General features: G+C 33.3%; 2 protein-coding genes across 4 annotated transcripts in view; one reads left to right on the forward strand and one right to left on the reverse strand.

The window, feature by feature from the left end:
* The window catches only part of LOC123695284 (WD repeat domain phosphoinositide-interacting protein 2), a 30,040-nt gene extending 13,757 nt beyond the window's left edge, over window positions 1-16,283 (reverse strand). For all 3 annotated transcript variants that reach the window (XM_045641068.1, XM_045641066.1, XM_045641069.1), the window contains exons 1-2: window positions 16,012-16,283; window positions 13,220-13,381 (exon numbers count right to left, since the gene is read on the reverse strand). In XM_045641068.1, the coding sequence (XP_045497024.1) occupies window positions 13,220-13,381; window positions 16,012-16,088 (239 nt within the window). In that variant the 5' untranslated portion in view covers window positions 16,089-16,283. The remainder of the gene's footprint in view (window positions 1-13,219; window positions 13,382-16,011) is intronic.
* Window positions 16,284-16,927: 644 nt separating this feature from the next.
* On the forward strand, window positions 16,928-19,847 carry LOC123695285. Its single transcript, XM_045641070.1, has 6 exons — window positions 16,928-17,014; window positions 17,096-17,235; window positions 17,438-17,577; window positions 18,056-18,217; window positions 19,233-19,358; window positions 19,627-19,847. Exons 1-6 carry the CDS (start codon window positions 16,938-16,940, stop codon window positions 19,801-19,803), a joined length of 822 nt encoding a protein of 273 aa, XP_045497026.1. The 5' UTR covers window positions 16,928-16,937; the 3' UTR covers window positions 19,804-19,847.
* The last annotated feature ends 6,943 nt before the right edge of the window (window positions 19,848-26,790 follow it).

Consider the following 26,790-nt stretch of genomic DNA (forward strand, 5'->3'; position numbering starts at 1 on the left):
TATGTATTGAAAAAAAAAGTTTAGCTATGATCAATCGACGGAAAATTATCGTATTGTATTTAATCAAAATTATACAGCTATAGTTAAATAAACCATTCACTCAGTATTTAAACAGGTTAGCGACATTTACACCTTACAGCCGTTCAAACTTATTGCAAATAATAATCTATACATATAATAAATCTGTAGAAGGGTCAATTCTGTACATTGAAAATATTGAAAAAATAAATAGCAGGTGGTGTTACTGGATCGATACCAAGCCCAAATGTGATTAAAAAAATTTTTGTCTGTCTGTCTGTCTGTCTGTATGTTCAGGCATCACGTGAAAACTAACGGTTCGATTTCGATGAAACTTGGTATAATTATACCTTATTATCCTGGGCATAAAATAGAATACTTTTTATCCTGGAAAAATACGCAGAAAAAAAATTATCTTAATTTTTGAGTTTTATCCATAGACGTTGTTCTGTAGAACCGCGAACACACGTTGCGTATTAATATAGGCCTAGCCGTATTTGGGTTCAATAGATAGATATTTATAAGATGTCATTGTCAGTGTTAGGTACTCAAAATGGAGAAATAAACCATCCACGCGAAGACCAGCATCCGCGCGGACGGAGTCGCGGGCGGAAGCTAGTTATTAATATAAAAGACGTGGATTATGTTTTTGGAGAGCGTTGCAATATATGTATGTATTTAAAAATTGTAGGTAATAAATTGGAAATTCAGGGGTACGACAATCGTATCAATTTTTTTCTAAAACATAATAAAAATATGTGTTGGTATCTTCCATTTATCAATTATTCTTTCAATTTATTTGTTTATGCAAATAAACGAATCTGAAAATTGGCCGCATGTTATCAATAATAAACATCGTACGACCAAATCACTCGTGCTATATAAAAAATCATGAAACGACCGGGTGGAAGATAAACCTAAAAAAATATGAAAATTTGTATATCGTTCGTTGCCTTCTAAGTTATGCTAAATGGTACATTGACTTGATGATATAAATTAAAATAAAACTGCATCCTAAATTCAAACAACCTTTTCTTTTTTATATATGTATGTACTTTTTTTTTATTGGGGCTTTCCGTATATCTGGATTGAAACCTGTCCGACACAGTCTTTGACCCTTAACCATCAGCCAAATTTACTCGTAACTTACACATTATAAGCTTAATCAAAACAACTGCGTTTCAGGTATAATTCTGAAAAAACTAATTTGATGTTCTCATTTAATTAAATTACATGATCGTTCAATTTTACAATAGTTCATACTACAATAACTTATGTAAAGCAAAAACAACCAACGAACTACATTGTAGAGAAATGTGTATAACATATCAATGATAAACTCAGCACGTGGGAGTCTAGCTGTCTAGTACAAGTCTCTAACAAAGGCAAACAAAAGATCGCCAAGGCATAGTCGTAGCATTTACAATGTCGCGTTCCATATGATGAGTCAGCTTGGCCTATCATTCGACCCTTTCCCCTCTTATTATCATTAATTGACACGCGTACGTTGGTTCAGTATTTACATAAGTCCTGCAGAAATGCCAAGTAAGGAAACCCAATTCGAAAAGGTTTTGAACGTCCTTTCTCGCAATTAAACTTGTCCCAAGTAAAATGTCAACGAACTGCGTTATCTAAAAAAGATTTACCAGAAAATAAATAACACGGTGCTGATAAGGAGTGATTATGTACATCGATGTATTTACAAGAAACGAAGTGATTTTGCCTTTCTAAATCGTTAAAATGTGCAGATAAGGAACCTTTTATTTACTTTTGGAGATGAGCATTGACCTAGGTAGAAAATGTAATATAGGTGTTGTGTTTGTACACAGCGCGTTATTATGATTCAGATATGAGATTGTATAATCGTGCTAGTGGATTAGTTCATATCATGAAACAACATGTATAACAGTCTGACACGAGCATTGATAATAATTTATGATTGGGTGCTGACAACATTTCCAGGAAGCCGACTTCTAGATAAGTAGGTTAGAGGACGTAGGTGTTCTGAAGGTGTAAAGCCACAGCAAAGCCAGCGTGGAATACATTCCTCTTGCTAAGAATAAAATTAAGAAAAAAATATTCCTTTGTGGTTTAAAGAATTCAAACTTCTAAGGTTCCACTTAAGGTAAAGCTCGATGAACTGTCGAGACTTGACTCATTGTTATGGCTATACCTTATTCTATTTTTATTCTTCGATACCCAAATAAAGAATTGGAAAGTTACTATGATTGCTGACAAATTAACTCGTTTTTCAAGTTTTAACTTCGCAGTTTTATCTGGCGAAATTTTAACCTCAATACGATATCCTACATAATATTATGTTGCTTATAACTTAGATCGATATAATGTATTCATTAACAAATTATCATCTGGAACAATAATACTCTCGATTACTAATAATAAGCGAACCACGTCGCGAGAAATAGGTCATAACGTTATCGGAGAGCATTAAGACTTATCGACTACGCAGTAAATACGTCATGCTGATGCATTCAGTTAACTAACCTTCTTTCTTTGCATATCTATGTTTTTTCTGGGGAAAAATTTTACATTTTCTATTAGTGTTCGTCCATAGATAAATGTTCCTCTAGAAATCAAGAAAGATTAGGTAATATCCAATCTTTCGATAACTAGGTAGGTACCTAAGGAAATTAGAATTTCCTTACATTTGGTTGTTTACACAGCAAATTTGCTTCTAACTTATCAGAAAGGTTATTTCGTTTTTTAGATAACAATTGACTTTCCAATAACAATTGTTTGTCCTCCAGTCATACATATTGATGAATATATACAATCTCAATGCCTTTAAGACAAAGGGCATCTCCATAAAATGGCCACAAGGGTAACATTCGAAAAGGTATTACTGCTTTGCATAATATTACGAATTGCTCCAAATTACCAAATTTTACCAAGAACTTAATCCTTGAAAAGGTCTTTATGAAATGTATTATTCATGGTATCATAAACCGGTTCTAACAGCTGGTGAGTAAAATATGGCATATTTCTTTGTCTACTGTAATTATATTCTTACAAATTACAATAAATAATATTATTGATACGTAAAAACATAAAGTTGGACGTAATTTTCTATTATTCCCCTCAGATAAACGTGTGACGAACGTTATCGATGCACGTGCCACCTGACGTCATATCGTGGTTTAGTTAAATCCATAGCATTTGGGTTAACAATAAATCAGGAAATAGCTGTATTGAAAACCACAATTCATAACCGAAAATTTGTGCATAGAAAAGCCATGGGTTTCGGCTGCTAGAAATCTGCATAGTTTAATGAACTACAGTTTCTTGAGACATCAAAGATGTCTATACTACTTCTATAACAACGTAAAACATATTTGAGTTATGACATAATATTTCGATATTTCAACTAATTGTTTACTAACGAGGAAACGTGTCAGCAGTTATAATCGAAAGTAAATATCTTGTTGATAGGTTAAGGTCAAATTTAAACGCCCATATGTAATAAAGGTATAGGAAAGGCTTTATGGATGTTCTCTTTGAAAATTTGAGCAAGTTAGTTGAATTTTAAGGCCGTACTTCTCCATCCTTCAGTTCCAATTTTATTTTCATCAGTCAAAAGTAGTTGTTCCGCTTTAATTGTAGGAGCTTTTGAGCTATTGACAAAGACAAGACAATAAAATGCCTAACCAAAGCCGTTCTATAGAATTCTATAGAACTTCTCCATAAATGTTTATTCAGATATCTTTTCCACAGCAGTGGATCTACAGCGCTACACTGATAACCTCGCAGAGCTTTCCGTCTCCCAGTGACCTAGTTCTTAGTCTATTTAAATACCGTCAACTTTATTTATTTAATCACGTTATTTATTAACATAATATTGTCTTGTTTGTTAATGATTTATGTAAAAGTTCAGTATCTCTATACTAGATTGTGTGTGGACGAATAGTATGACCAATTGATACAACAACGTTCTGCAAATGGTATGCATAAGAAAAATACAGCATGTTCTGTGGTTATAACAATTCAGTATTTCAATTGAATAATAAGATAGATAGCAAGACTGTTATGCGGGTAATTTTAATCTTGGATGAAGACATCTCATTCAATTGTGTCTCTTACTATGATAATTATATGTATATTGTATATGTATGTACATTAAAAACCCCAGTAGGTATCCTTGTAAAATGAAAGTTTATTTAATATTTAGTACAAACCCCAACTAAACTAAAAAACCAAGACGAGATTACAGTGTTCTTAGAATGGTCTGATTAATCGACATAACACATCTCACAGGAAAAACTGAAGAGAAGCAATGTCTTTTGTTCTCTTGCGGCGATAATTAAATGCGCAAATGTGTACGATTACTTAGAACTAATGATTGCATCATATCCTTTATTTTTCATTATCTACAATAACAAAATAAAAATTGAAAAAAAAAAAAAAAAAGGCAAGAAAAGTCTCTGGACTATAATCCAGAGGTGGCGCGAACACCCTGTGATGACGGGTGCCATTAAAAAAAAAAAAAAAAAAAATAACAAAATAAAAGTACAATGCGTAGAAGCGATCAGCTTGAAATATCGGTTTTATTCTGGCACAGCTGTTCGCGGCACCGCACCGCTTCCAATAATTTATTGTTTGTTTAGTTTTGAAAATATTTACAAATACGAATAGCGGATACATCGATTGCATTCTTAAAATACTAACTACAATCTTTAGTGTATCTAAAATGTTTATTTAAAATAAACGAAACAATTTTCAATTCGATCTATACTAATATTGTAAAGCCGAAGAGTTTGTTTGTTTGAACGCGCTAATCTCAGAAACTACTGGTCCGATTTGAAAAATTCTTTCAGTGTTAGATAGCCCGTTTATCGAGGAAGGTTATAGGCTATATATCATTACGGTAAGACCAACAGAAGCGGAGCCACGCGGGTGAAACCGCGCGGCGCAGCTAGTCTTAAATATATTTGCTACCTATATGGCCAGACTCTACACTCTACAGAATATAGAGTCGGGCCAATCAGGTAAGTTTTCTATATCCTTAACATAATGTCAGCTCAGAATTCAATTGGGTAAACAGGATGAGGGTCTTTCTGAGAGATCTGATTTATTTAAATGATTTACCTACAGGTAATCTTTAGTATTCACGTCTTAATTTTCTTTTGCAATAAAACCAAAAAAGAAGAAACCAAAATTAACTGCAATAGATAAAGAAAATAAGATGCATACGTAACTTACTGTATTTATAGCGGATGTTTGGTTAGTTTACTTCTTACATAGGTACATAAGCTGATAAGATCATTAAATTATTAGTATATTTCTGGCGTGTTGCAATTAGTGTGTTTATAAGAATAACCATATTTTACCTGAAGCATAGAAAGTATAATTAATCTTCTAGTTTAATGTTTTCATAACGTAAAACATCGAAAAGGAACTTCTTGTTGATTCAAAAAGTTACAAAACAAACGCACCTAATTCATAATGAAATAAATATGTTAACAAAACGTACACTAGATAAACGTAAACAAAGCAAATTGTACACATTATCTCGATTAGTGTAGTATCACTCACTCGTTGAACCTTGGTAACACAGTCAGTAGTCACGCAAGCATATTTATAAAATTTTATTCAACTATTGAGTTTCCTAACCTGTCGTACGGTTCACTAAACCCTAAATTATCGATATCAATAAATTATTATATACATTTTTAGAACAAGTTAGAAATGCTAACATTATTAGCTAATTTGTTATGAAATACTAACTGTGCACTGGCGGTTTTATCCAGATTTCTCCGCTCCTATTAATCTTAGCGCGATGACAATATAGTATATAGCCTATAGCTTTCCTCAATGAATGGGCTACCGAAAACTGAAAGACCAATTCAAATCGGACCACTAGTTCCTGAGATCTGTATCTTCATGCAAACAAACAAACTCTTCAGCTTTAAAATATAGATTATTTTCGTATGTTTCGCTTTATCGCGTAACGCTCACGCCATATTATTCGAGGTCGCGTATGATAATCGTGCAAATAATTTGAATTAATTTGTGTATAAACAACATCTATTACGTAGTGTTTTGTTTCTTTTATATACGCATCGCTTATTAACAGTAAGAAATTAGAGTAGTAACTTTATTTTTGTTTTTGAGTAGTCTACTTGTCTATCACTTTGATTGCAGTTCAGAGTTTAGGCTTTCGATGTTGTTTATTTCCAATTTTGTACTGAAAATGTTTTGTTTAGTTTTTGACATTTTTCTTCTTCACTACATAGTATAAAACAAAGTCGCTTTCTCCGTCCCTATGTCCCTTTGTAAGCTTACATCTTTAAAACTACGCAACGGATTTTGATGCGGTTTTTTTTAATAGACAGAGTGATTTAAGAGGAAGGTTTTAGTATATAATTTATTAGGTTTTAGACCAAGCGGGCGAAGCCGCAGGCGGTAAAACAAAAAAATTGGTATATGTTTATTATATTAGGTAGATAAACCTATTTAAACAGCTCTACAATATGAATTACATATTCTGAAATTATTTTACTATTTCCAAGATCAAAGTCATTCAAAACATTTACTATCAGGCTCTATGATAATTAGATAGCACATTATCGTAACAATACATGTCATTATGCCTTATGGCCGTATCTATCTACGCGCTAAGGTCACCGTCATATGAATAACATTATCAAATACAATTAGCTTCCTCATTATACTGTTTCATATTTTTTATTGAAAAAAAAACTCTTATTATTTTTTCGGTATGAATTATATTCACTCCACTACACAAGTGATGAACATTATATTGAATTAACATAATATATATTACAAATGGGAGATTAGTTCTAGTTGAGAACAAGAAACAGTTTCTACTTTAAAAGTAATTAGCTAGCGTTTCCATTGTGTATAATTTTAGTGATTCAGAAATTGTCTCCTGTATACAACCAACCACAGCGCTGTTATATCCAGGGTGAACCTTCAGTTCACCCACGCGTCCGCGTTAAAATGTAGAAACCCTTTTGGCTAACACTAGAGAAACCACACAAAAAAAAGCTGTTATTCCTATATACAAGAGGTGTGTTATAATTTAAACGAAGTAGTAAATGAGGCGCGTTTTAAACCTGTTCAAAAACTTAAAACTGACAGTAAAATCTATCCAGAAAAATTATCAAAAGCGTTTTATAGCATTTCATATATGGGTAAGTAACAGAATATCGTGTAGTCAATCAACAAACATTCACATTATGTACTAAGTTTTTGCTGTACACCGGTTTTAAATTATAACTATTTATGATCAATAAAACACAAAGACCCTAATCGGCCGCGGCGCACTGTGGGGAATAACTTTATGAGTCAACTCGTGTATGATATTAATAGCTACCACTTTTTGCGAAATGTCAAAACTTGGGGAACATCTCATATAATTTTATATCCTAAGGAAGGAAAGAATCGCGAAGTGTACCATGTTAGATAATATATTCCATCTTTATAACTTCATAAAATAATAGGCAAACAGACATCTATACATACTAATATTATAAAGAGGAAAGGTTTGTATGTATGTATGTATGTATGGTTTTCACGCATAAACTACTGAACCGATTACAATGAAATTTAGCACACATATAGAGGGTTACTTGGATTAACACATAGGATAGGTTTTATCCCGGAAATCCCACGGAAACGGGAACGAATGCGGGTTTCCTTTAAAAACGCGGGTGAAGCCGCGGGCGGAAAGCTAGTATAATAGCTTAATAAAATTGCAGTACACATGTACCAAAGAATACGATAAAATACTAATTCATATAGTGAAGCTAATACCTATTCCAAAAAATGTAGCGATACAAATATCTCACAATCGTGAGCAAAAATAAAGCATAAAATCACAAAGGAAACTAGCACAAGATGTCAAGTTGAATATTCTGATAAAAGTAAGTTTCTGCAAAAATGCAGACAGAGAATCTTATCTTTGAAAACTATGAGCTGACGTTCAGATAACCATATTTAAATTTTAAAGGTAATGTTTTAAACCTGTATTTGTTATAATAGTTGCCTATTAAAAAACCGCGGAAAGATACGTATTGTTTAAGCGGCTTAAGAAATATGATTTATGATGTTGTTTGAGGAAATATATCTACAAATTTGTAGTTTGATATAGTAATTGTAGACTAATTTCATTAAACAATATAGTAATACCAAGCTTGTTAATATTTAACATTGTTAATACGTAATTGTATACACACAAATCTATCATTCTACTGTCAGTTAGTGCTGATTTACACAGGGTCAGTAACTGACTACTAATTCGAGGCAAATCAGTGCTGACCCGAAGAAAACCCTGTGTAAACAGATTTGAAGTCAATAAAGAGGCTTGAAGTCTATGTAAACAGTTAAAGTCAGTCGCGGGGCCGAATTTCGGCGCCGCGACTGACTGGTCTACTGACCCTGTGTAAATCAGCACTTACTCTTCTAGCAGCATTTGAAACATTCACCACCGTCATTGTAAGCCAGTCGTCAATTCGTCATCGAAGTTCCTAGTTATCTCGTACCAGTCACTAGGTATACTATCAACATCGCCATCTGATAGAAAAGCCGAAAACAGCTGGCGTGTTTCTTTGACATCAGCTGGCTATAGCATTATTCCTAGTGATTATTCCATAGATACAGTATCATATTACCTAGCTACTTTTACTTATAAAGAAATTAACTCCACCTTGTGTATTCCATAGATATAGTATCATATTACCTGTCTACTACGCAGCTTTTACTCATAAAGAAATTAACTCCACCGTGTGTACGGAAATAAGCAATAAGATAAGGTTAATGATATCGTAAATCGTAGTTATAACGTTATTTGAGGCGAGTGAATGTCTCGGTCAAGAGCGACCTGTCTATATACGTTACGAATCAACATTCATGAATATTGAATAATAAATGGTATAAAAATAAGTTATACGTCACACTGTTACAACGAAAGCATGATTATAATATTTAATTAATTATATTATCGCGAGAATTTGTTACGATAACTTAAGTATTATAAGCGTTTAGTTGAATACGCAAAAAAGTTATTTGCATAGGTATGGTTTCAACTTTAATATAAATAGACAAAAACGGCATATTTTATATTGTAAGTACATATTATTAACAATTTTGAAAAATTAAAAATTCTGTAATCGTAGCTACAATATTATCAATTAAATTTAAATAAATGACGTACCTAATCCTTCCTAGGATCGGACGGTGCGGTGGTAGAAATTCGACCTTCCCCTACTATCGATTCTCCTGTGATTGCATATCGCGATTAAACTTACATTCGAAAATTATTCTGATTCATAACACCAAAACAACGATAAATGTATCATTGCGACACGCAGACACTAAAACACGTAAACAAAACATTTTTACGTATTTTTTGATACGTTCGAAATACGTAGTTATTCGCGAAAAACACACGAAGTTTCAAAAACACATTTTCATTGTGCGTTTGTGGAAAATATCGTTTGATGTTTAGTTACCAATTATCATAATACATTATTAATCTGTAAATACTCTATCGTTTTATGGAAGTCGTACTACGAAACGAAACATAGGTATTCTTATTTTTGTTATGCAAATATATATAAAAACACGTAATAGTTTTATCTTATTATCGTAAAACGTTTTTACATGTTTACCGATTATTCAAATATTCAGTTATTTAAATACATATTTTTATTTCTAACATGAAAGACTAAATAATATATTCGTATTATATTTATTTACGAAGATATACATTTTTATCATTGAACATAGGGCAGTGAGTGAACTGAGGGCATAAGCAGGATAGATTACATCACTACATAGTATAAACAAAGTCGCTTTCTCTGTCCTCCTATGTCTTCTTCCTATGTCCCTTTGAATGGTTAAATCTTTAAAACTACGCAACGGATTTTGATGCGATTTTTTTAAATAGAGTGATTCAAGAGGTTTTAGTAGCTATATAATTTATTAGGTTTTAGACAAAGCGGGCGAAGCCGCGGGCGGTAAGCTAATTATACATAAAACACAGTAACTTAGCGAGAAATTTATAAAGGTAATTTGTGAAACGAGAAACACAAACTCAATTACACAAATAATTGTACAATTTGAAAATTCTTGTAATTAATGACACTCGATAATATTATATGCTCAAAATTGGCTCAAAATTTAATTTACTGTGAAAATAACAAGACGTCAATGACCTCTTTTTTTGAATACTATTATATCTCGTACTTTTACAATTGAAATGTATATTTTATACCTAATATCACAGACTAATAATAATATACTACGTATACTAATATCAAGTTAAACTATAAAACATTGTTAACTCTATACCGTAAAAGTATTTTTCCACCTTCTTTCTAGAGCAGTCGGATAAAAAGGTCGGTATAATTTATGACACTTTTAATTGGTCTCAATTAGTACGAATATTTACTAATCTTCCTAAATACGCTACATTACACGAAACATACGATACATTAGTTACAAAAACACATGAGCCAATTCGACAATGAATTCTAATAAGATCTTTGGTAAATAATCCCACGCACATTCGCTTTAAGGCCACAAAAATTGCTTAAGGTTAACTCTAAACTGCGGTCATGTTATCTAGCTTAATATTTGAATATTTTCTAAGTCCTAAGTCACTCACAGCAAACAAAAAAGCAATAAAACCCTTAATCGATAAATCGATAACGACTGACTAGGCAAAAAGGAAAGCTCCACAAGCATTGTTTTTAGAATGGTCAACTGTCAACATAATAAAACTGGCGATAACAAGAGCAAATTTTATTACGCGTACTACAAAAAGTACCTGTATTTTTAATACTGGTTTCACCCTCGTACAGAATAACAGTAAAGCCTTAAACAATACAAAGGAGTACTAAAGTTTAACGACCCTTTATAAGGATATGAATCTTCGCGTGTTCTTTATTAAAATGGTGTAAGATTTGCCGTTATTTCTACTCTTACCGGAGTGAAGTCGCAGAAACAGACCATTACTGCAATATTATTATTCGTCACGTAGTTAGAAATTATATCACCTCATCCATGTCCTAATATCTGACACTCCCATAAATATATAATAGAGTTAGTGTGTGTTCAGAATTACAAATAACAAAATTATTATTTGTTGCCATATTAAAAAATAGACATTTATTCCTGATCCTGGAACGGCTATTTACTCCGCGTAACCAGATGTCTCTACAACGTGAATAAATTACGATTCCAAGAAGTAAACAGACGAACCCAATAAATGATCTTCATTGCATTTACCTATAATGAGACTAAAATTATCTCCGTCCGATATTTCAAGCTCAAATTTAAAATTTCTCTCAGTCAGCGCGGCGTCGGAAAATCCTCCCAAAATAGAGTAGAACTCTAGATACTAAAAATAGACCATTTGACATAGGCGACGACAAAGGTCGCTACGTAACTGTTGCTAAATACTACATACTAGCTGTGCCGCGCGGTTTCACCCGCATTGCTCCGCTCTTGTTGGTCTTAGCTTGATTATACATAGCCATAGCCTTCCACGATAAATGGGCTATCTGACATCGCAAAATTTTTCCTACCAGACCTAAGATTAGCGCTTTAAAACAAACAAACAAACAAACTCTTCAGCTTTATAATATACTACCTACTACCTACCTACCTATAGATTTAGTCAAGGATAGCAGCGCAGGGTTACCACTTACGATAGTGTGATATGCATTTTCCTTCACAATGCTGTACAAATGTATTCTATTAGAATAAGCCTATTTGTGTCGCTGTTTCATGTATCATTTAATACATTACGCGTTCTTATTTGTATACATAATAAATATGTAATAGTAACATTCTTTTTGCTTGCCAACATCTCACTTCAGAATGGAAAATATTATGAAATAGAAAAGTGAATGATTCTGGTAAAGAAATAGATATTACAGAATGAAAACACATTTGAGAGTGAAATCTATACATATAATAAATCTGTAGAAGGTGTTACTGGATCGATACCAAACCCAAATATGTGATTAAAAATATTTTTGTCTGTCTGTCTGTCTGTCTGTCTGTCTGTCTGTCTGTCTGTCTGTATGTGAAGACATCACGTGAAAACTACCGGTTCGATTTCGATGAAACTTGGTATAATTATTCCTTATTATCCTGGGCGTAAAATAGGATACTTTTTATCCTGAAAAAATACGTAGAAAAAAAATTAATCTCAATTTTTCAGTTATCCATAGACGTTGTTCTGTAGTAGGTACCGCGAACACACGTTGCGTATTATTATAGACCTAGCCGTATTTGGGTCCAATAGATATTTATAAGATGTCATTGTCCGAGTTACTCAAAATGGAGAAATAAACCATCCACGCAAAGACCGACATCCGCGCGGACGGAGTCGCGGGCGGAAGCTAGTACTTCATAAGAAATTTTAATAGTAGATTAGAGAAGGGGACAAGCCCTCAAACTTTTATTTATATGCCAATAAATATTGATATAATATAAATAGTATTAAGATAAGATTAATTCCTAAGTCAAGTTTATGAATCTAAATCATACAAGTTAACGGAAATTTATTTGCAGAATTTACGAAAATATATACTTATTGCTAATATGTTGTTGAATGTCCAAAATAGTTTAGAAATATAATTTCTTATTTAAAATGACTCAACATTTTTAAACTTCATTACAGTGAGTTGTGCAACATTATTGAGATTATATATAGATCAATTAATGACAACAGTATTCATCTTTTTTACATTCAAATTGACTTAAAAAATGCCTTGTTTGTTTTATTTTTCTGTATAATATGAAGTTATGAACATTTCTATTGTATGGTTGAAATGACCATATATATGTGACAGGTAATATAATATGTTGATTGAAAGTTAGTACTCTATCTTACACTGTTTACAGAGACAAAGGCCAAAAAGATCTGGACATTCTACAAGTAAAAGACCTCAAAATCAGGGTGCTAATGCACAAAACCTGGAAACTTTTGTGTTGGAGGCCAATATCCTCTTTGGGTCGTTGCACCGTTGAAGTAAAGTAAGTTCGTAAAATAATTCATAAGACAAATATTCTTGCCTATTAATGATTAAGTAACTGATATTTATGTAATACATATATTTCATAAGATATACTGGGTTAAGTCTATATTGAATACTAAGTGCACTAAGTCAATTATAACTCTTATTTCCTTAGCTATTATAAGACTAACCTGGGAGCTGAAACTGTAACGATGGCCACCAGCGAACTGCTGAACAGTCGGTCAACAAGACACGTCTCCTGGCCGGAGCGGCTGGCGTAAATCTCTTCGACTCCATCGTCGGGCGTTAGCGCAAATAAGTGGTAACCACTACTGCTACCAGCTACTAGTGAGCTGAAACAAAATTATATATGTATATGTATTTTTAATGAGTTTATGGTAATTGGTGGGCAGTTGGCCACCTTTTTATATAAATAAATAATAAATATTTCAGGATAATTTTCACACACGGCACAATCTGATCCCATACTAAGCTTTCGCTTGTCTTATGGAAACCAGATGGCTGATACATATAATTTTAAATAAATACTTAATATAGATCATTAAAACCCAGACACAGAGCAAACATCTATGTTCATCACACAAATAATTTCCCCGGGTGGGAATCGAACCTGGATAACCTCTGGCTTGGAAGCCACTGCCACTACCAACCAAGCCAACCAGTCAGTCAAGTTTTTGTACAGTGAGTGTAGAACTGAGGGATCCTGGTTCAATTCCCTGTTGGGACTTACAATGTACATATCTGGCAGGACATGGAAGGCTGCTCATCAACTTGTATGTAAAGAAAATCAATCAGCAAATCAGATGTATATGTCGTGGTCATATCGTAGATTTGATCATTTCATGATATGAGTGGCCATTTCACGAAATGGTCGCATATCGTGAAATGGCCAACATAGTTTGATCAGATCGTTAAATCGTCAACGTTTCACGATTTGGTCATCCACATTTGGCCAGATCGTATAAAACATAAAGAGTCCATAAAATATTAAAAAATTTCAGAATAACTATATTCTAAAAACTTGTTTAATGTCATTTAAGTTAGTGCCGCGGCAGCGGCCGGCGAATGCCAGAATCGAATCGTTTTTGCTATAGAAAACAATTAGGTTAGGTTAGGTTACACTTTGATAAACAACGCACGAGCCGAGCGAGCAAAGCGAGCGTGCCGCGGCAGCGGCCGGCGAGTGCCAGAAGCGGATCGCTTTTTAAAAAACAAACAATTATAATAATATAGTAGTAGTTTCTTAAATTATTTTATTTAAGTCGCATTTTTTCTTAAATACATATAAGATATCCACATTTTCCATACTACTCGTACCTCTTCGTCGTAAATTCTTTGCTATGACTTTAATATTGTTATTAAACGAATTATGAAGTTTTTAACTGCGAATAATTTAATTTTCGCCAGCGGCCGCCATCTTATCACATAAACACAGAGCTTGCAGCGCCTCTACCAACGATTAATGTAACTATTTTACGATATGATCAAATAATTTTGGTCATTTCATGAAAAAACCGTGCGTTAATTGGCCAAATCGTGAAACGATTTCTTATCATTGATCTGCCCAAACCACATCATGATGTGGCCAAACTAAATTGGCCATTTCACGATATGCGACCATTTCGTGAAATGGCCACTCATATCATGAAATGATCAAATCTATGATATGACCACGACATATACACCACAAAAAGTAACTAATAATATTGTTCTATGTTTTACGGAATAATTAAAGTTAAAAGACATTTTCTACGTGCTATTGATTCTAAATTATGGTGCATAAATTACAGCACATACTCTGTAGTGAGTACCTATTTAGTGTTTACTATTCAGAAAAGAAAAAAATACCTACTGTAGGGCCTTATCTATCTCATATAAGTCAAGTTAATCTGTTTTGTTTTTAAGGAAGAAGTATTCAAGGTCAGCTTAACAAAAAAAAATAGTGCTCATAGAAAATTTAGCTGTGTTGAATTATTAATGTAGTTTAACCTATATTGCCTAGGGTTGTAAAGTTAAAGTTCGAAAAAATAAGTGCTCTATTAAGTTATCCTCATTGACCTTTTAGATTTATACCTATGATCTCAACTCTTCAAAACATTTTCGTCAGAAAATACTATGTGTATGAACCAAAGTTAGATGTATACAAAATTATGACCTTCATACCGCACATGATATAAGAATTATAAAAATAGATGGAGTGTTTTTTCATTTTTATAAAAAATTACCTATGCTGATATTTTAATTACTTTATGAATAAACAAAATAAATTAAAACTTAAGAATTGTAACAGTTAAATTAAATTAAAATTTAATACATTATAAAAAAAAAGTTACTGCCACTAAATGGTTGACAGTTTACAATAAAAACCATTTCCATCATCATTATACTATTCTATACCTATGTAACCAATAATAATTATAAATAAAATAAAAACAAATTTTATTTATTAATGAATATTATCAATAATGCATTACATACAAACAGAGAGGCATATCTCAAGAACAATAATTAAAACAGTTGTTTTCCTAGTACAGGAGGAAACTTCACACTAACCATAACAAAAGTCAGCTGTTTAGAATACAAACATAGATATTGATGTATAATAGAGGCCAGGATCGTTAACCGAAGGCTGTGGCAGATATAGGGGAAGGCACTTCTAACTTCCGTTGATAAAATACGATGTTTACAATTAGCTCTTGAAAATGGTTACGAAAACATTGGCAATGACATATTGCATCATCGCCAAGCCTAACTAACTGCGTTTCTAACTGAGGCAGCGTTAAAACGTGACTCTTTCGCGGTTTAGCAACTACCAAACTCGATACTGCAGCCTTGACGTTCATTATTGTATCAGAATATATTTTATTTTTATTTATATTTTGCAGCCGTAAACAAATAAACACTTTCTGAAAGTGTTTCCATTTATGTAACAGGCATAACAAATGAATAGACGTCCACTTACGTGCAATCCTGGTTAAATTGTACAAAAATTCCTCCTGCATTTGATCCCTCTGTGCTATTACCTCCTCCCAAACTCATTGGAACGTTCGTAATTACGATTTTTTAAAACTAATTTATATTACCGTCATACACGCACTACGACCTTTGTTACCACGCACAAACAGTCAATCACTAGATGTAAATAATAAAAACTTGATTATTCGTCACAAGCTTAATTTTTGACACAAAGAACGACCTTGCTGACTGCTAAAAACAAGCCCCCTCCCGCACAGTTTTGCCCTCAGGTTTTGCCATTCGCCATCAATTTTTGCTTCAACAAATTGATAGTAGTTGCCAGTATTAAAAATCTCATTTGCAGAGAAGTACGGAACAAAAGAAAAATATATAATATAGTTAATAAATGTTTAATATTTTCAAAAATGAATGACCTCCACTAAATATAAATTATAATTAATCGCTGGTTATATACATATTAAAAAAAAGAAGTTTGAGAAAAAATTGTGTTACTTTTACTTGGATTTTTATTCGGGCAACACTGAATTCTTTTGTCACTGTCTTGTTTTTTTTTTTTACTCTTTTTTTGGCAATAAATCGGAGTTATTTGACTGTGTCAAGATCAAGTCAAGATGCTTTCATAGATTATGAATTCTTTTAAATATCTGAAGAACATTCCTTTAATTTCTTTACAATAATTATTTAGATGTGCAACTGTGATGTGCAATTATATTATTGTTTTTTGTTCGCATTCAAATAATGATATATCTGTGATTATGATTGACAATTGACAATTGACATTGACATTTGACACAACTTTGTTTTCATTCTGCACGTGTTTTTGTTGACACAAAATTACAAAAATTCATATTTCAGGATATTACTGTATTTAACGAAAGAAAATTATTCAGGAACATAATTGCATATATAAAAATGGGGCGAAAGATACCTGCAAAGAAACATCGTGGCGTCAAAGATCCTTTGGTTCAACATGCACGCCGAATGCAAAGGTATTTTATACTTCTGGTCTTTACAGGATTATATTTTTAGTCGTTTATTATTATTTTCATATCATAAACTTCTAATTACAGTATAAAAGACAAGATAAATGCTCCTCCTACGGATCCTGATGATCAACCTGTGCCTCGTTCGTTATCGCGCTTATTCGCGTTCCAAAATAAGGACAAAGATGTAAAAAAGAAGAAAAAGCGGCTACACATACCCAGTGATGGTAATATTCTCGTAATTGGAACAATAGTTATATAATTAATGCTCAGATTAATATTAGAACCTACTTTAAATCGAAGTTTGATAAAAATATCATACCTTCATATTGTATTTAGTAATGACTCATATTTGTATCGTTGTAATGCAATGATGCTTTCATGCTATAATTAAATAATGCCAAGAAATAAAACTTTATTTGGTTTCAGAAACTATTGCAAGGGGAACTGGTGACAATCCTATATCAAGACTTAAAAAGTTGCCTGGTGAATCTGGTAGAGGCTTTTCCTTGAGAATTAACAGTGCTATTCGAGCACTACATGATCCCATTGACCAGGAGGATTACCCTGTATGTATGCTTTTAAATAAATATAATTAAATTTACTTGGTATTTTTGTGAAATAATAATAATCGCTTGAAGTTAAAAGGTTAATTCTACAATGCAAAATATTTTTAATTACTGTAATAGGTATTTCTTCTTCTTCTTTTAAGCCTTAATTCACCCATAGTCGGGTATAGGCCTCCTCATGTTATTTCCACTCTTTGCGGTCTTTGGCCAGACGCATCCAAGATTTACCCGCTGTTCTAGAAATATCATCGGACCACCGTGCTTTCGGTTTGCCTGGCTTACGTCGTAATAGGTATACTTACTGATAATTAATTTTGCCCAGATACAGTCTTAAATTTAATTTTGACTAAATAAGACAGGGTAAATTAAATGCATTGTGATATTTTCTTCATTAGATTTTCTTTGATTCTTTCAGATTTTTAATTAAAATTAAAAAATGTCATATTTATATTATTGTTTCATGTTGTCCTCTTTAAAGCAAGATCTAGAAGAAGAAGATGTTAAAGGTCAAAAGATGTCAGATCACAATGAGTGGAGAAAGAAAAAGCGAAAGGGGAAACAGGGTGATGAAAAGCCTAAACTGACGCGCACACAAAAACAAGCTTTGAAGAAGAAAGCCAAATTGTTAAAAGCTAGTGAGGTAAGAAAGTACAGATAATATTTTTTTTAATCTAATTAATGTTTTTTAGCAGGCAAATAAGCAAGTGTTTTTTAGAAATTACACTGACATCCCTTTCGCGCATTCACAATAGAATACATCTATTCTAATAAGGCATAAGAGCAGTGGTGGCTCAGTGGTGAGACCTCGGACTTCGAATCGATAAGTCCGTAGTTCGAGACCAGGCGAGCGTGCAGGAAATAAATTGATTTTTCAATTTATCTGCGCATGTTGTAACATCACCACTGCTCGAACGGTGAAGGAAAACATCGTGAGGAAACCGACATGTCGAAGAATTAAAAAGTTCGACGACATGTGTCATCCGCCAACCCGCACTTGGCCAGCGTGGTGGATTATGGCCTGTACCCTCATAGGAGGCCCGTGTCCCAGCAGTGGGAACGTATATGGGCTGATGATGATGATGATGATGATGATTCTAATAAAATTATTAATCAACTAGCGGTCCGCCCCGGCTTCGCCCGTGGTACATATTCACGTTTTCTCTACATAAGAACCATCCTCATACTTCAAGGAATATAATAAAAAAAGAATTAAAGAAATCGGTTCAGCTGTTCTAAAGTGCACTTACCAACACATTTTGGGATTCATTTTTATATTATAGATTAAGATAATTATTTCTATGTATTTAATTTTGTATTTATTTATGGTGAATAAATGATTATGATTATGATTATATAATCGTTCAGTATACAGCATGTGGGGAGTCTCCGCTACTCCGCTTGGGGAGATAACATTCAATAAAAAGTTATAATTGGATGTGTCTGTGTTATATATAGTCTGTGGGACTTGCTTGCTTTATATTGTGATTTCGACCAATTAAATAAATCAGTCAAAATATAGCTTACACGTTGTGAGTAAAAAATTATCATTTTTAAATTTGGAGCTAAACACAAGTTGAATCGAAGTCAAGTAATGCTTGCACCCACATACTATATTTATATAATTCACTTTTAATTTAATATGTTTAAAATTCAAGGAAGAACAAATTAAGGAAGTAGTCTATGAACGAGTGGGCTTTGGCGATATAACGCACGCCCCTCCAACATTAACCGTTCGACCCAAAATGAGGGGACAAGACCCTACAGCAATGGGAGCACCTAGAGTATGTTAAAGTGATTTTATTAATTACATGTTCTATTAAGTAAATAATTAAGAATATGAAGGTACAGATTACCTAGTAATTTTATTTTTAATGATTAATTATTCAATAGTTATAAATTGATGTTATAGATAAAATATTTGTACTTTAGTAGATAATATAGATTAACAAATTATAATGTATTTTTTCATTATTCCCATTTGACAATTATTTTTCATTCAATGACCAATTAATAACTACTAATAATTTTTCTAACTATTTTCTTTTTCAGCCTGGCCGCAAAGACCTCCTTCTAAACGCGATGCTATCTGGCAACACTAGTAAAAAAAATGCAACTGTCAATGCGGCAGATTTGGCGCGGCGCGAACGGGCGCGACTCGACGTTGTTGCCGCGTATAGAGAATTAAAGAAACAGAAACGGGAAGGAATGAAAAATAGAACGAAATGATATTATTTATTTTTGTGTAATTGTAAATAAATAAAAGAAACACACGAGATTTTATTTATTTAAACATAATACTAACAACTATGTGAAGTTTAAATTCTTGTATGAAAATTATTGCGGGTTGCAACATTTTGAACACTAAAGACTAATACGAATACGAATATTACGAGTACTAATAGGAGTTTCAATAGTCCCCACTAGCAAATATTACAACAGAATGTTGGCGCCTTATAAAATATTAAAGCAAAAGATTATCTAACAATATTTACATGAATTAATTTCTTTTTATTGTATAAACACATATTTGTAGTCTTCACATGGCGTCTGCTTAATTTTAAAATTAAAATTCCGAGTTATGATAAAAAATCATACTTATAAGTTATAACTTATAAGTAGGTATCAATAATTATGGGACGTAGGAAAATAAACACATTCTTCCGGACACGACAAAACAATACATAATAAATAAATTAACCGCCTTGATTCACCACTCAACAGACCAACAGTGGACTATAAAAATAATGATCTACGAGTAGACCTTGCTTGAGTAGCAAATTATGTTTTATAATAAATCAATTTGTTAGCAGTTCATTATATTAATTTATGATTATAACTAGCTGACCCACGCAATTCATTTGTTCCCAAAAGGAATAAGTATGTTTACTATTTTGGAATACTTCCCTGAAGATCTGCTTCTATTAATGGAAGAGTGATAATTTATAGCAACAGTTTATAGCCTTCCTAGGTAAATCGTCTAAAACAATGCGATTTTTTTTAATTCGTACCAGTGGTTCTTGTGCTCTGCGTATTAACAAACTCATGAGCTTTTATTAGTGCACATAATATTTTCCAGTTTTGTTGTTCATCGAATTTTGTAATGTAGTGGAGTTCCGGGTTTATGGATTCCGGACTTCAGTAATCGTTTGAGTTTTCCAAACTATCACCATTTATAAATTAAAAATAATTAGGAGGGACTTAACTAAAAGAGTCTCATGGGCTTTGCAATAATTCCCCGCAAAAAGGGTTTCCGTTACTTCAAATCAATTGATCCGAGTATGCTAATATAATTCATAATTTTCTAATTACGGTATGAACTGTATAGGAGAAGACGTGAGCATAAGCTAGTAGGTACTGTTACTGCAAATGCGCAGAAGCAGCAACATGCGATCAAGTTTTAAGTACATAACTGTATCGTTTTGATTGCAATGATCAATGATAATAGATTAGAATTTGATGGCTCGTATTACATATGTTATTGATAAGGACGATACATATTATGGTGTTTCGTTATAATGTTGACACTGACGAATATTATCTTTTGTCGTGTACGCTTGAAAAGTGCAAAGGATTCAAGTACATGTTCGTATTTTTGAAATGAATTGTAATACAAGACATAGGTATTAGGTATATATGGGGAAATTCTTATCATTTTGGTCTAGGTGTTATTACAGTACTCGATGAAATATTGTAGTCACTGAGTCTTTGATAAATAAACACACGTGATACAGTTAATTCCAGATGTGGAAGTTCAAATAATATTATTTTGATTACTTTCATAGTTAAATTTTAATTTTTTTAGTCTACATTTTAGTTTTGGTTGTCAATTTTTTTTCGCCTGTGCATTCAAAGAGAATCCCGCACATTTCCCTTTCCTGTGGGATTTCGTGATAAAGATGTCCATTCTGAATTCTCAGGACCTAAACAATCGTATTATCTATGTACTTACTAATTTCATGTAAATCTTACATGTACAGATTAAAAATTAAGAATTACGAGTCTACGAACAGTTAGTGAAAATCGAATACCAAATAGAATGAATAATTAAGTTGAACCATATCAACCTTTACATCCGGAAATATATATTTTTTATGGAGCATTGTCTCAAAACAATGTTTTCTTTGCGGATTGACATATTTTGCTTTGTGTTGAGAACAATATAATAACAATAAACATCTTGAGAGGAATTTATCATAATAAAACACACGTCGTCACGTGGTCATCTTTGTTTGACTCACTTTAATATTTTCCTATGCAGTACCTTACAATGTTTCCATCGAGTGAGTTAGGTACCTAATAATAATATTAGTAGACGAATTATTAAGTATCGGTGCCTGTATAACTAAGCTGTATAAGGATATCTACGGACACGGTAGCTATCTCAAAACGCTACTTGCTCCTGTTTGTTGGTTTTAATCTTCCTAGATAAATAAGCTGTACAAGTAAACACTACAATAATATTTTTTCAGTAGGTAAGCTCATCAGCCGAAACACAGCATTTGTATTGGTCTAAGATCCGAATATAAGTCGACATGCAACGGCGTGATAATAGAATGAGACCAATTTTATAATAAACTAGCGGTCCGCCCCGGCTTCGCCCGTGGTACATATTTACGTTTTCTCTACATAAGAACCATCCTCGTACTTCAAGGAATATAATAAAAAAAGAATTAAAGAAATCGGTTCAGCTGTTCTTTCACGGTTCGACCATGCCTATTGTTGCAAAGCGCGCTCGTAACAGTAGCAGCTGGCTTTGCCTATGGTAAACCTATGGTAAATGGTTTATAAATAATATTATAAAGCACTCAAGATCATGTCCATACTGAACGGTGAAAGAATTTTTAAAGTCGGTCCAGTAGTACCAGAGATTATAGCAATCAAACTTTCAGCACCGAATTATGCTCTGTAACTTGTAGATTGCATAATGTTGATTTATTCAAACAAAAAATTCGTCATCAACTAAAGTAGTTCGTGATTGTAATTACAAGAAATATTGTTATTTACTTTGAGAATCAACTCAAGTGATAAGGTTAGTGTTAAAATTATTGTGACAGGCTTTGAGTAGGGTTTCCATGCTAAATGCTAATCTTAAAAAAACTATTTTTTACCAAAACAATTTTGGCATTTTATTATTCATATAAATAGGTCGTTTTTATTTGCTTCCTTGATAGGTACCAATTATCATTTTGTGTATAGAATAAAAAATATATTTTATTTATATAAAACATAAAAAAAACCTGCCATGATATTTTCTGTGTGCCTAATAGTGTTTCATATTTCCTGATACATTAGCTATTACCTTGACTAACAATTCATGCAAATTCAGGCGTCTTTCCCTATGGAAAATCCTTGTTCATGCCACACCTGTAAATGATTATCTTATTCTTATACGATTACGAAATATCTTCTTTTATTTCATTCTAGAAATGGCGTATGACTCAATGAAATATAAGGTAACACAGTGATTTTTTTTGAACCATAGATTTATGAAACTAAAGATATTCAAACAATCCTGTGCTTAGGATTAAAAAAATCCCTACTGTTATTGACATTATGGTTTCATAAATATGTTTAAAATATTTTACATATGAATAAGTAAAAATAATTTAAAAACTATTGTAACCAACATTTACTTAACACCTGCTTTCCATAGGTATTTTAAAGAATGTTTTGAATCAGTTTAATAGTGGAACTAGCAGATATGTCCATCATAAATTAACAATCCAATCTTTTCTCCTATAGCTAGTTTATTTTATGTTCCACTAGCAGTAAATTTATGGTCACAATATAAATCGCGTGCAAAGCTCATCTAAGTTGTAACGCGGCGTAATTAAAGATATTTAAATCCACACCAAATCTTTACATATTCAGCTACACTGAATAGGTGTACCTACACATTACTCGTAGGTACTATATCACAGTATTACAAGGAAATAATATTGTAAAACTGCGTATTATATACACTCGCTTACTCAAATCTTCGTGGAACATAGATTAGATATTCATGAACAAATAATATTTTAACGCGCAGTCATGAACACGTAAATCAGGAAACCCATCAGTGGTCAATATATCCATAATCCATTAGCATATTCAATTATATCAGTTTAACACTTTTAACATCTAACACGAGATGAGGGAGTGAAAACCAAGTGAAATAAATATAATTTATTTCTTGTTTATTTCACACATTTTGGTTTTCAAATATTTAGCGATTTAAACATTATGGTTATCTCGTAGAATTTAATGTAAAAAGTAAGAAATCATTTTTAATTCACATTATTTATTTAATACAGGTAGAGCAGTAAATTAAACGACGTAAAAACATTACAGTGAAATACAAAGCAGTTACTGTTATTGTATGGAAGAGTAACAGACTTATTCATAGTATTCGAACTATCAACCAGTCATACAAACCTTTATCCCATTGAGCCCCAAGCGGCCCGATCGGTCCCAGACACAATAGATTTTCTATTGTGTTTGTGGTTCCGGGGCCTGAGTTATTATGTTTAAAAATGATTAATTCAAATGAAATCTGGTTTTACCCCTACAACAAAAAGTATATAATTATTATCTAGGTATGTTATAGTAGAATTATTTTTAAATTCAAGGCTTATTTAAACCGTCACTTTTACGACCTTTATGAACCATTATTAAATTGGCACAAAAACAATTATTCTTTCAATAAAATATACAAAATTGCAAATTTATTCATTGAGATATTGTGATAATTTGAGAAAACTAGTGTTCAACTAGGTTAAAGTACAGTTTAGTACAACAAATACTTATTTAGTTGTATGTATTCATAAGTTAAATCTATACTTATAATAAATCTGTAGAGAGGCCAATTCTGTACATGAAATATATTTAAAAAAAAACTATGAAGGGGTGATAAGGGATCGCTACTGATGCCAAAAATGCAATCAGTAAAATTTTTGTCTGTCTGTCTGTCTGTCTGTCTGTCTGTCTGTCTGTCTGTATATTCGTTATAGAAACAAAAACTACACGACGGATTTTAACCAAATTTGGCACAATTATTCTTCATACTCCTGGGCAGGTTATAGTAAAAGAATCATGTAAATCGGTGTAGAAACACCAAAGTTATACATGAAATACGCTATAAGTCATCGCGCGTGAATACAGAATCATGCAGCCATAAGGATTATTTTTGTGTATCAGTTGCCGCGTTCGACGCGCTTCGCGGCGGGAGCTATAAAAAGGCGGCGGGTCTGCACCCGTTTCGCGTTGTCATGGCATCACGTGTGAACGGCTGAACCGATTTCGATAATTCTTTTCTATTATATTCCTTGAAGTACGAGGATGGTTTTTATGTAGAGAAAACGTAAATATGTACCACGGGCGAAGCCGGGGCGGACCGCTAGGAAACTGACCGATATAAGTTGCGTTGCTACCCCAATCTACAAAACTTTTTTGGTCTTACATTAAAGACAAAAAACGCGCTTCGTCCGTTCCCACGCTTACTCTGGGTAATCGTTCAGCACATACAGATATTGAAAATAAGTAATATGTTCGCAGAGTTCTTTTCATCTGTCTGGGAAAAAGACTCATCAGAACGTGCACTTAGCCATGGCAATTAAAATAAAAATAATTTCGTCATCAGATAATGCAAACACGTGTTTACGTGAGTCATAAATTTATTATGGTATAGTCCTAAAATGTTTTCTAAGAAACAATAGTGTACTTACATTGTCGGCAAGTTTATTTTATTTTATTTTATTAAGGCTCATTAGCAGCTGTACATCGATTGTTTTACATAAAAAGTACACAAAAAAGTTCAAGTTCTTAAAGTCGGCAACTTATTTTTGTTCGAACAATAGAGATAATAAATTCCAAATGATCAAGTTGTAGATAAAGGTTGTAAAATAAAACGTTGCTATGGTCGAGATACAAAGGAATTTTTCGAGTTATTTTATTTTATTTTATTTTCTTTATTAGGGATAATAAACAGCAGAACAGTGGTTAATTGTACAATAAAACTTAATCTAAATACAGGTATAACTGTCCAACCAACAACATTATCCACAGTTTGGATACATACATTTTTATACGTGCAACAAATGCGAATAAGAAAAAATAAATATAAACGTGCACTTAGCCATGGCAATTAAAATAAAATAAATTAAGAATTGGAGATAAAAGTAGAGGGACGCAAAATAAGATAGGTTATTGCATGTTTAAGAGCAGATCAACTAAACTTCTTCGAACGGTTAAAGAGTGAAAATATGTACCAAAATGGCTTGGAGGGACTCGGTGATTATTTCAACTAATAGAGGGTCAAGATTTCAAGTAATGGAGGTTTTGGTGTTTGAGGGGAAGGGAACAAAACATTTTTTCTAGATTTGGAGGTATTTGACTTATCGAGGTTCGACTTAACGAGGTGCTACTGAACATGAAATACGCTATAAGTCATCGCGCGTGAATACAGAATCATGCCATAAGGATTATTTTTGTGTATCAGTTGCCGCGTTCGACGCGCTTCGCGGTGGGAGCTATAAAAAGGCGGCGGGTCCGCCGACGAACAGTTCGGTTTCCGTGCCGAACACTCCACCACTTTACAAGTGACGAGAGTACTGCACCACCTCGCTACCGCCTACAACAAGCGAGAACACTCAGTCGCAGTATTTCTCGATATGGAGAAAGCGTTCGATCGCGTCTGGCACACCGGACTCATCTACAAGCTGTCCACGTCTACTACTCCGCGTCGAGTAGTTAAGACTGTGGCCACCTTCCTGCAAGACAGACGTTTTCAAGTGGCGGTTGAAAATGCTCTGTCCACAGAGCGCCCCATCCGAGCCGGTGTGCCCCAGGGAAGCTGCCTGTCGCCCGTCTGCTATAGCAGATACACGGACGACATTCCAGTCGCTGGCGGAGCCATCCTAGCGTTGTATGCCGACGACGCTGCGTTTATAACCACCTCGCTGAACGCCAAGCATGCATCGGTAAAGATGCAGCGAGCACTGGATGCACTTCCCTCATGGCTGGAGGACTGGAGACTCAAGGTCAACGTGGGGAAAACTCAGGCGATTTCCATCGGACGGGCGCGCCTTCTGCCACCCCCGGTGTCTCTCATGGGCGAGAACGTCGAATGGTCACCGACGGCCAAGTACCTTGGTGTGACCATTGACAAGACACTCTCGATGCGGCCCCATGTGAAGAACGTGGTTGCCCAGACGCGCGCCGTGCGGAACATAC

Source organism: Colias croceus, chromosome 11 (assembly GCF_905220415.1).
Source record: "Colias croceus chromosome 11, ilColCroc2.1".
Taxonomy (NCBI): domain Eukaryota; kingdom Metazoa; phylum Arthropoda; class Insecta; order Lepidoptera; family Pieridae; genus Colias; species Colias croceus.

Coding starts and splice junctions, on each gene's coding strand:
- LOC123695285 (XM_045641070.1), top strand. CDS start 16,938: ATGGGGCGAAAGATACCTGCAAAGAAACATCGTGGCGTCAAAGATCCT. Junction 17,236..17,437: donor GCTACACATACCCAGTGATG/GTAATATTCTCG, acceptor ATTTGGTTTCAG/AAACTATTGCAAGGGGAACT. Junction 19,359..19,626: donor CAGCAATGGGAGCACCTAGA/GTATGTTAAAGT, acceptor TTTCTTTTTCAG/CCTGGCCGCAAAGACCTCCT.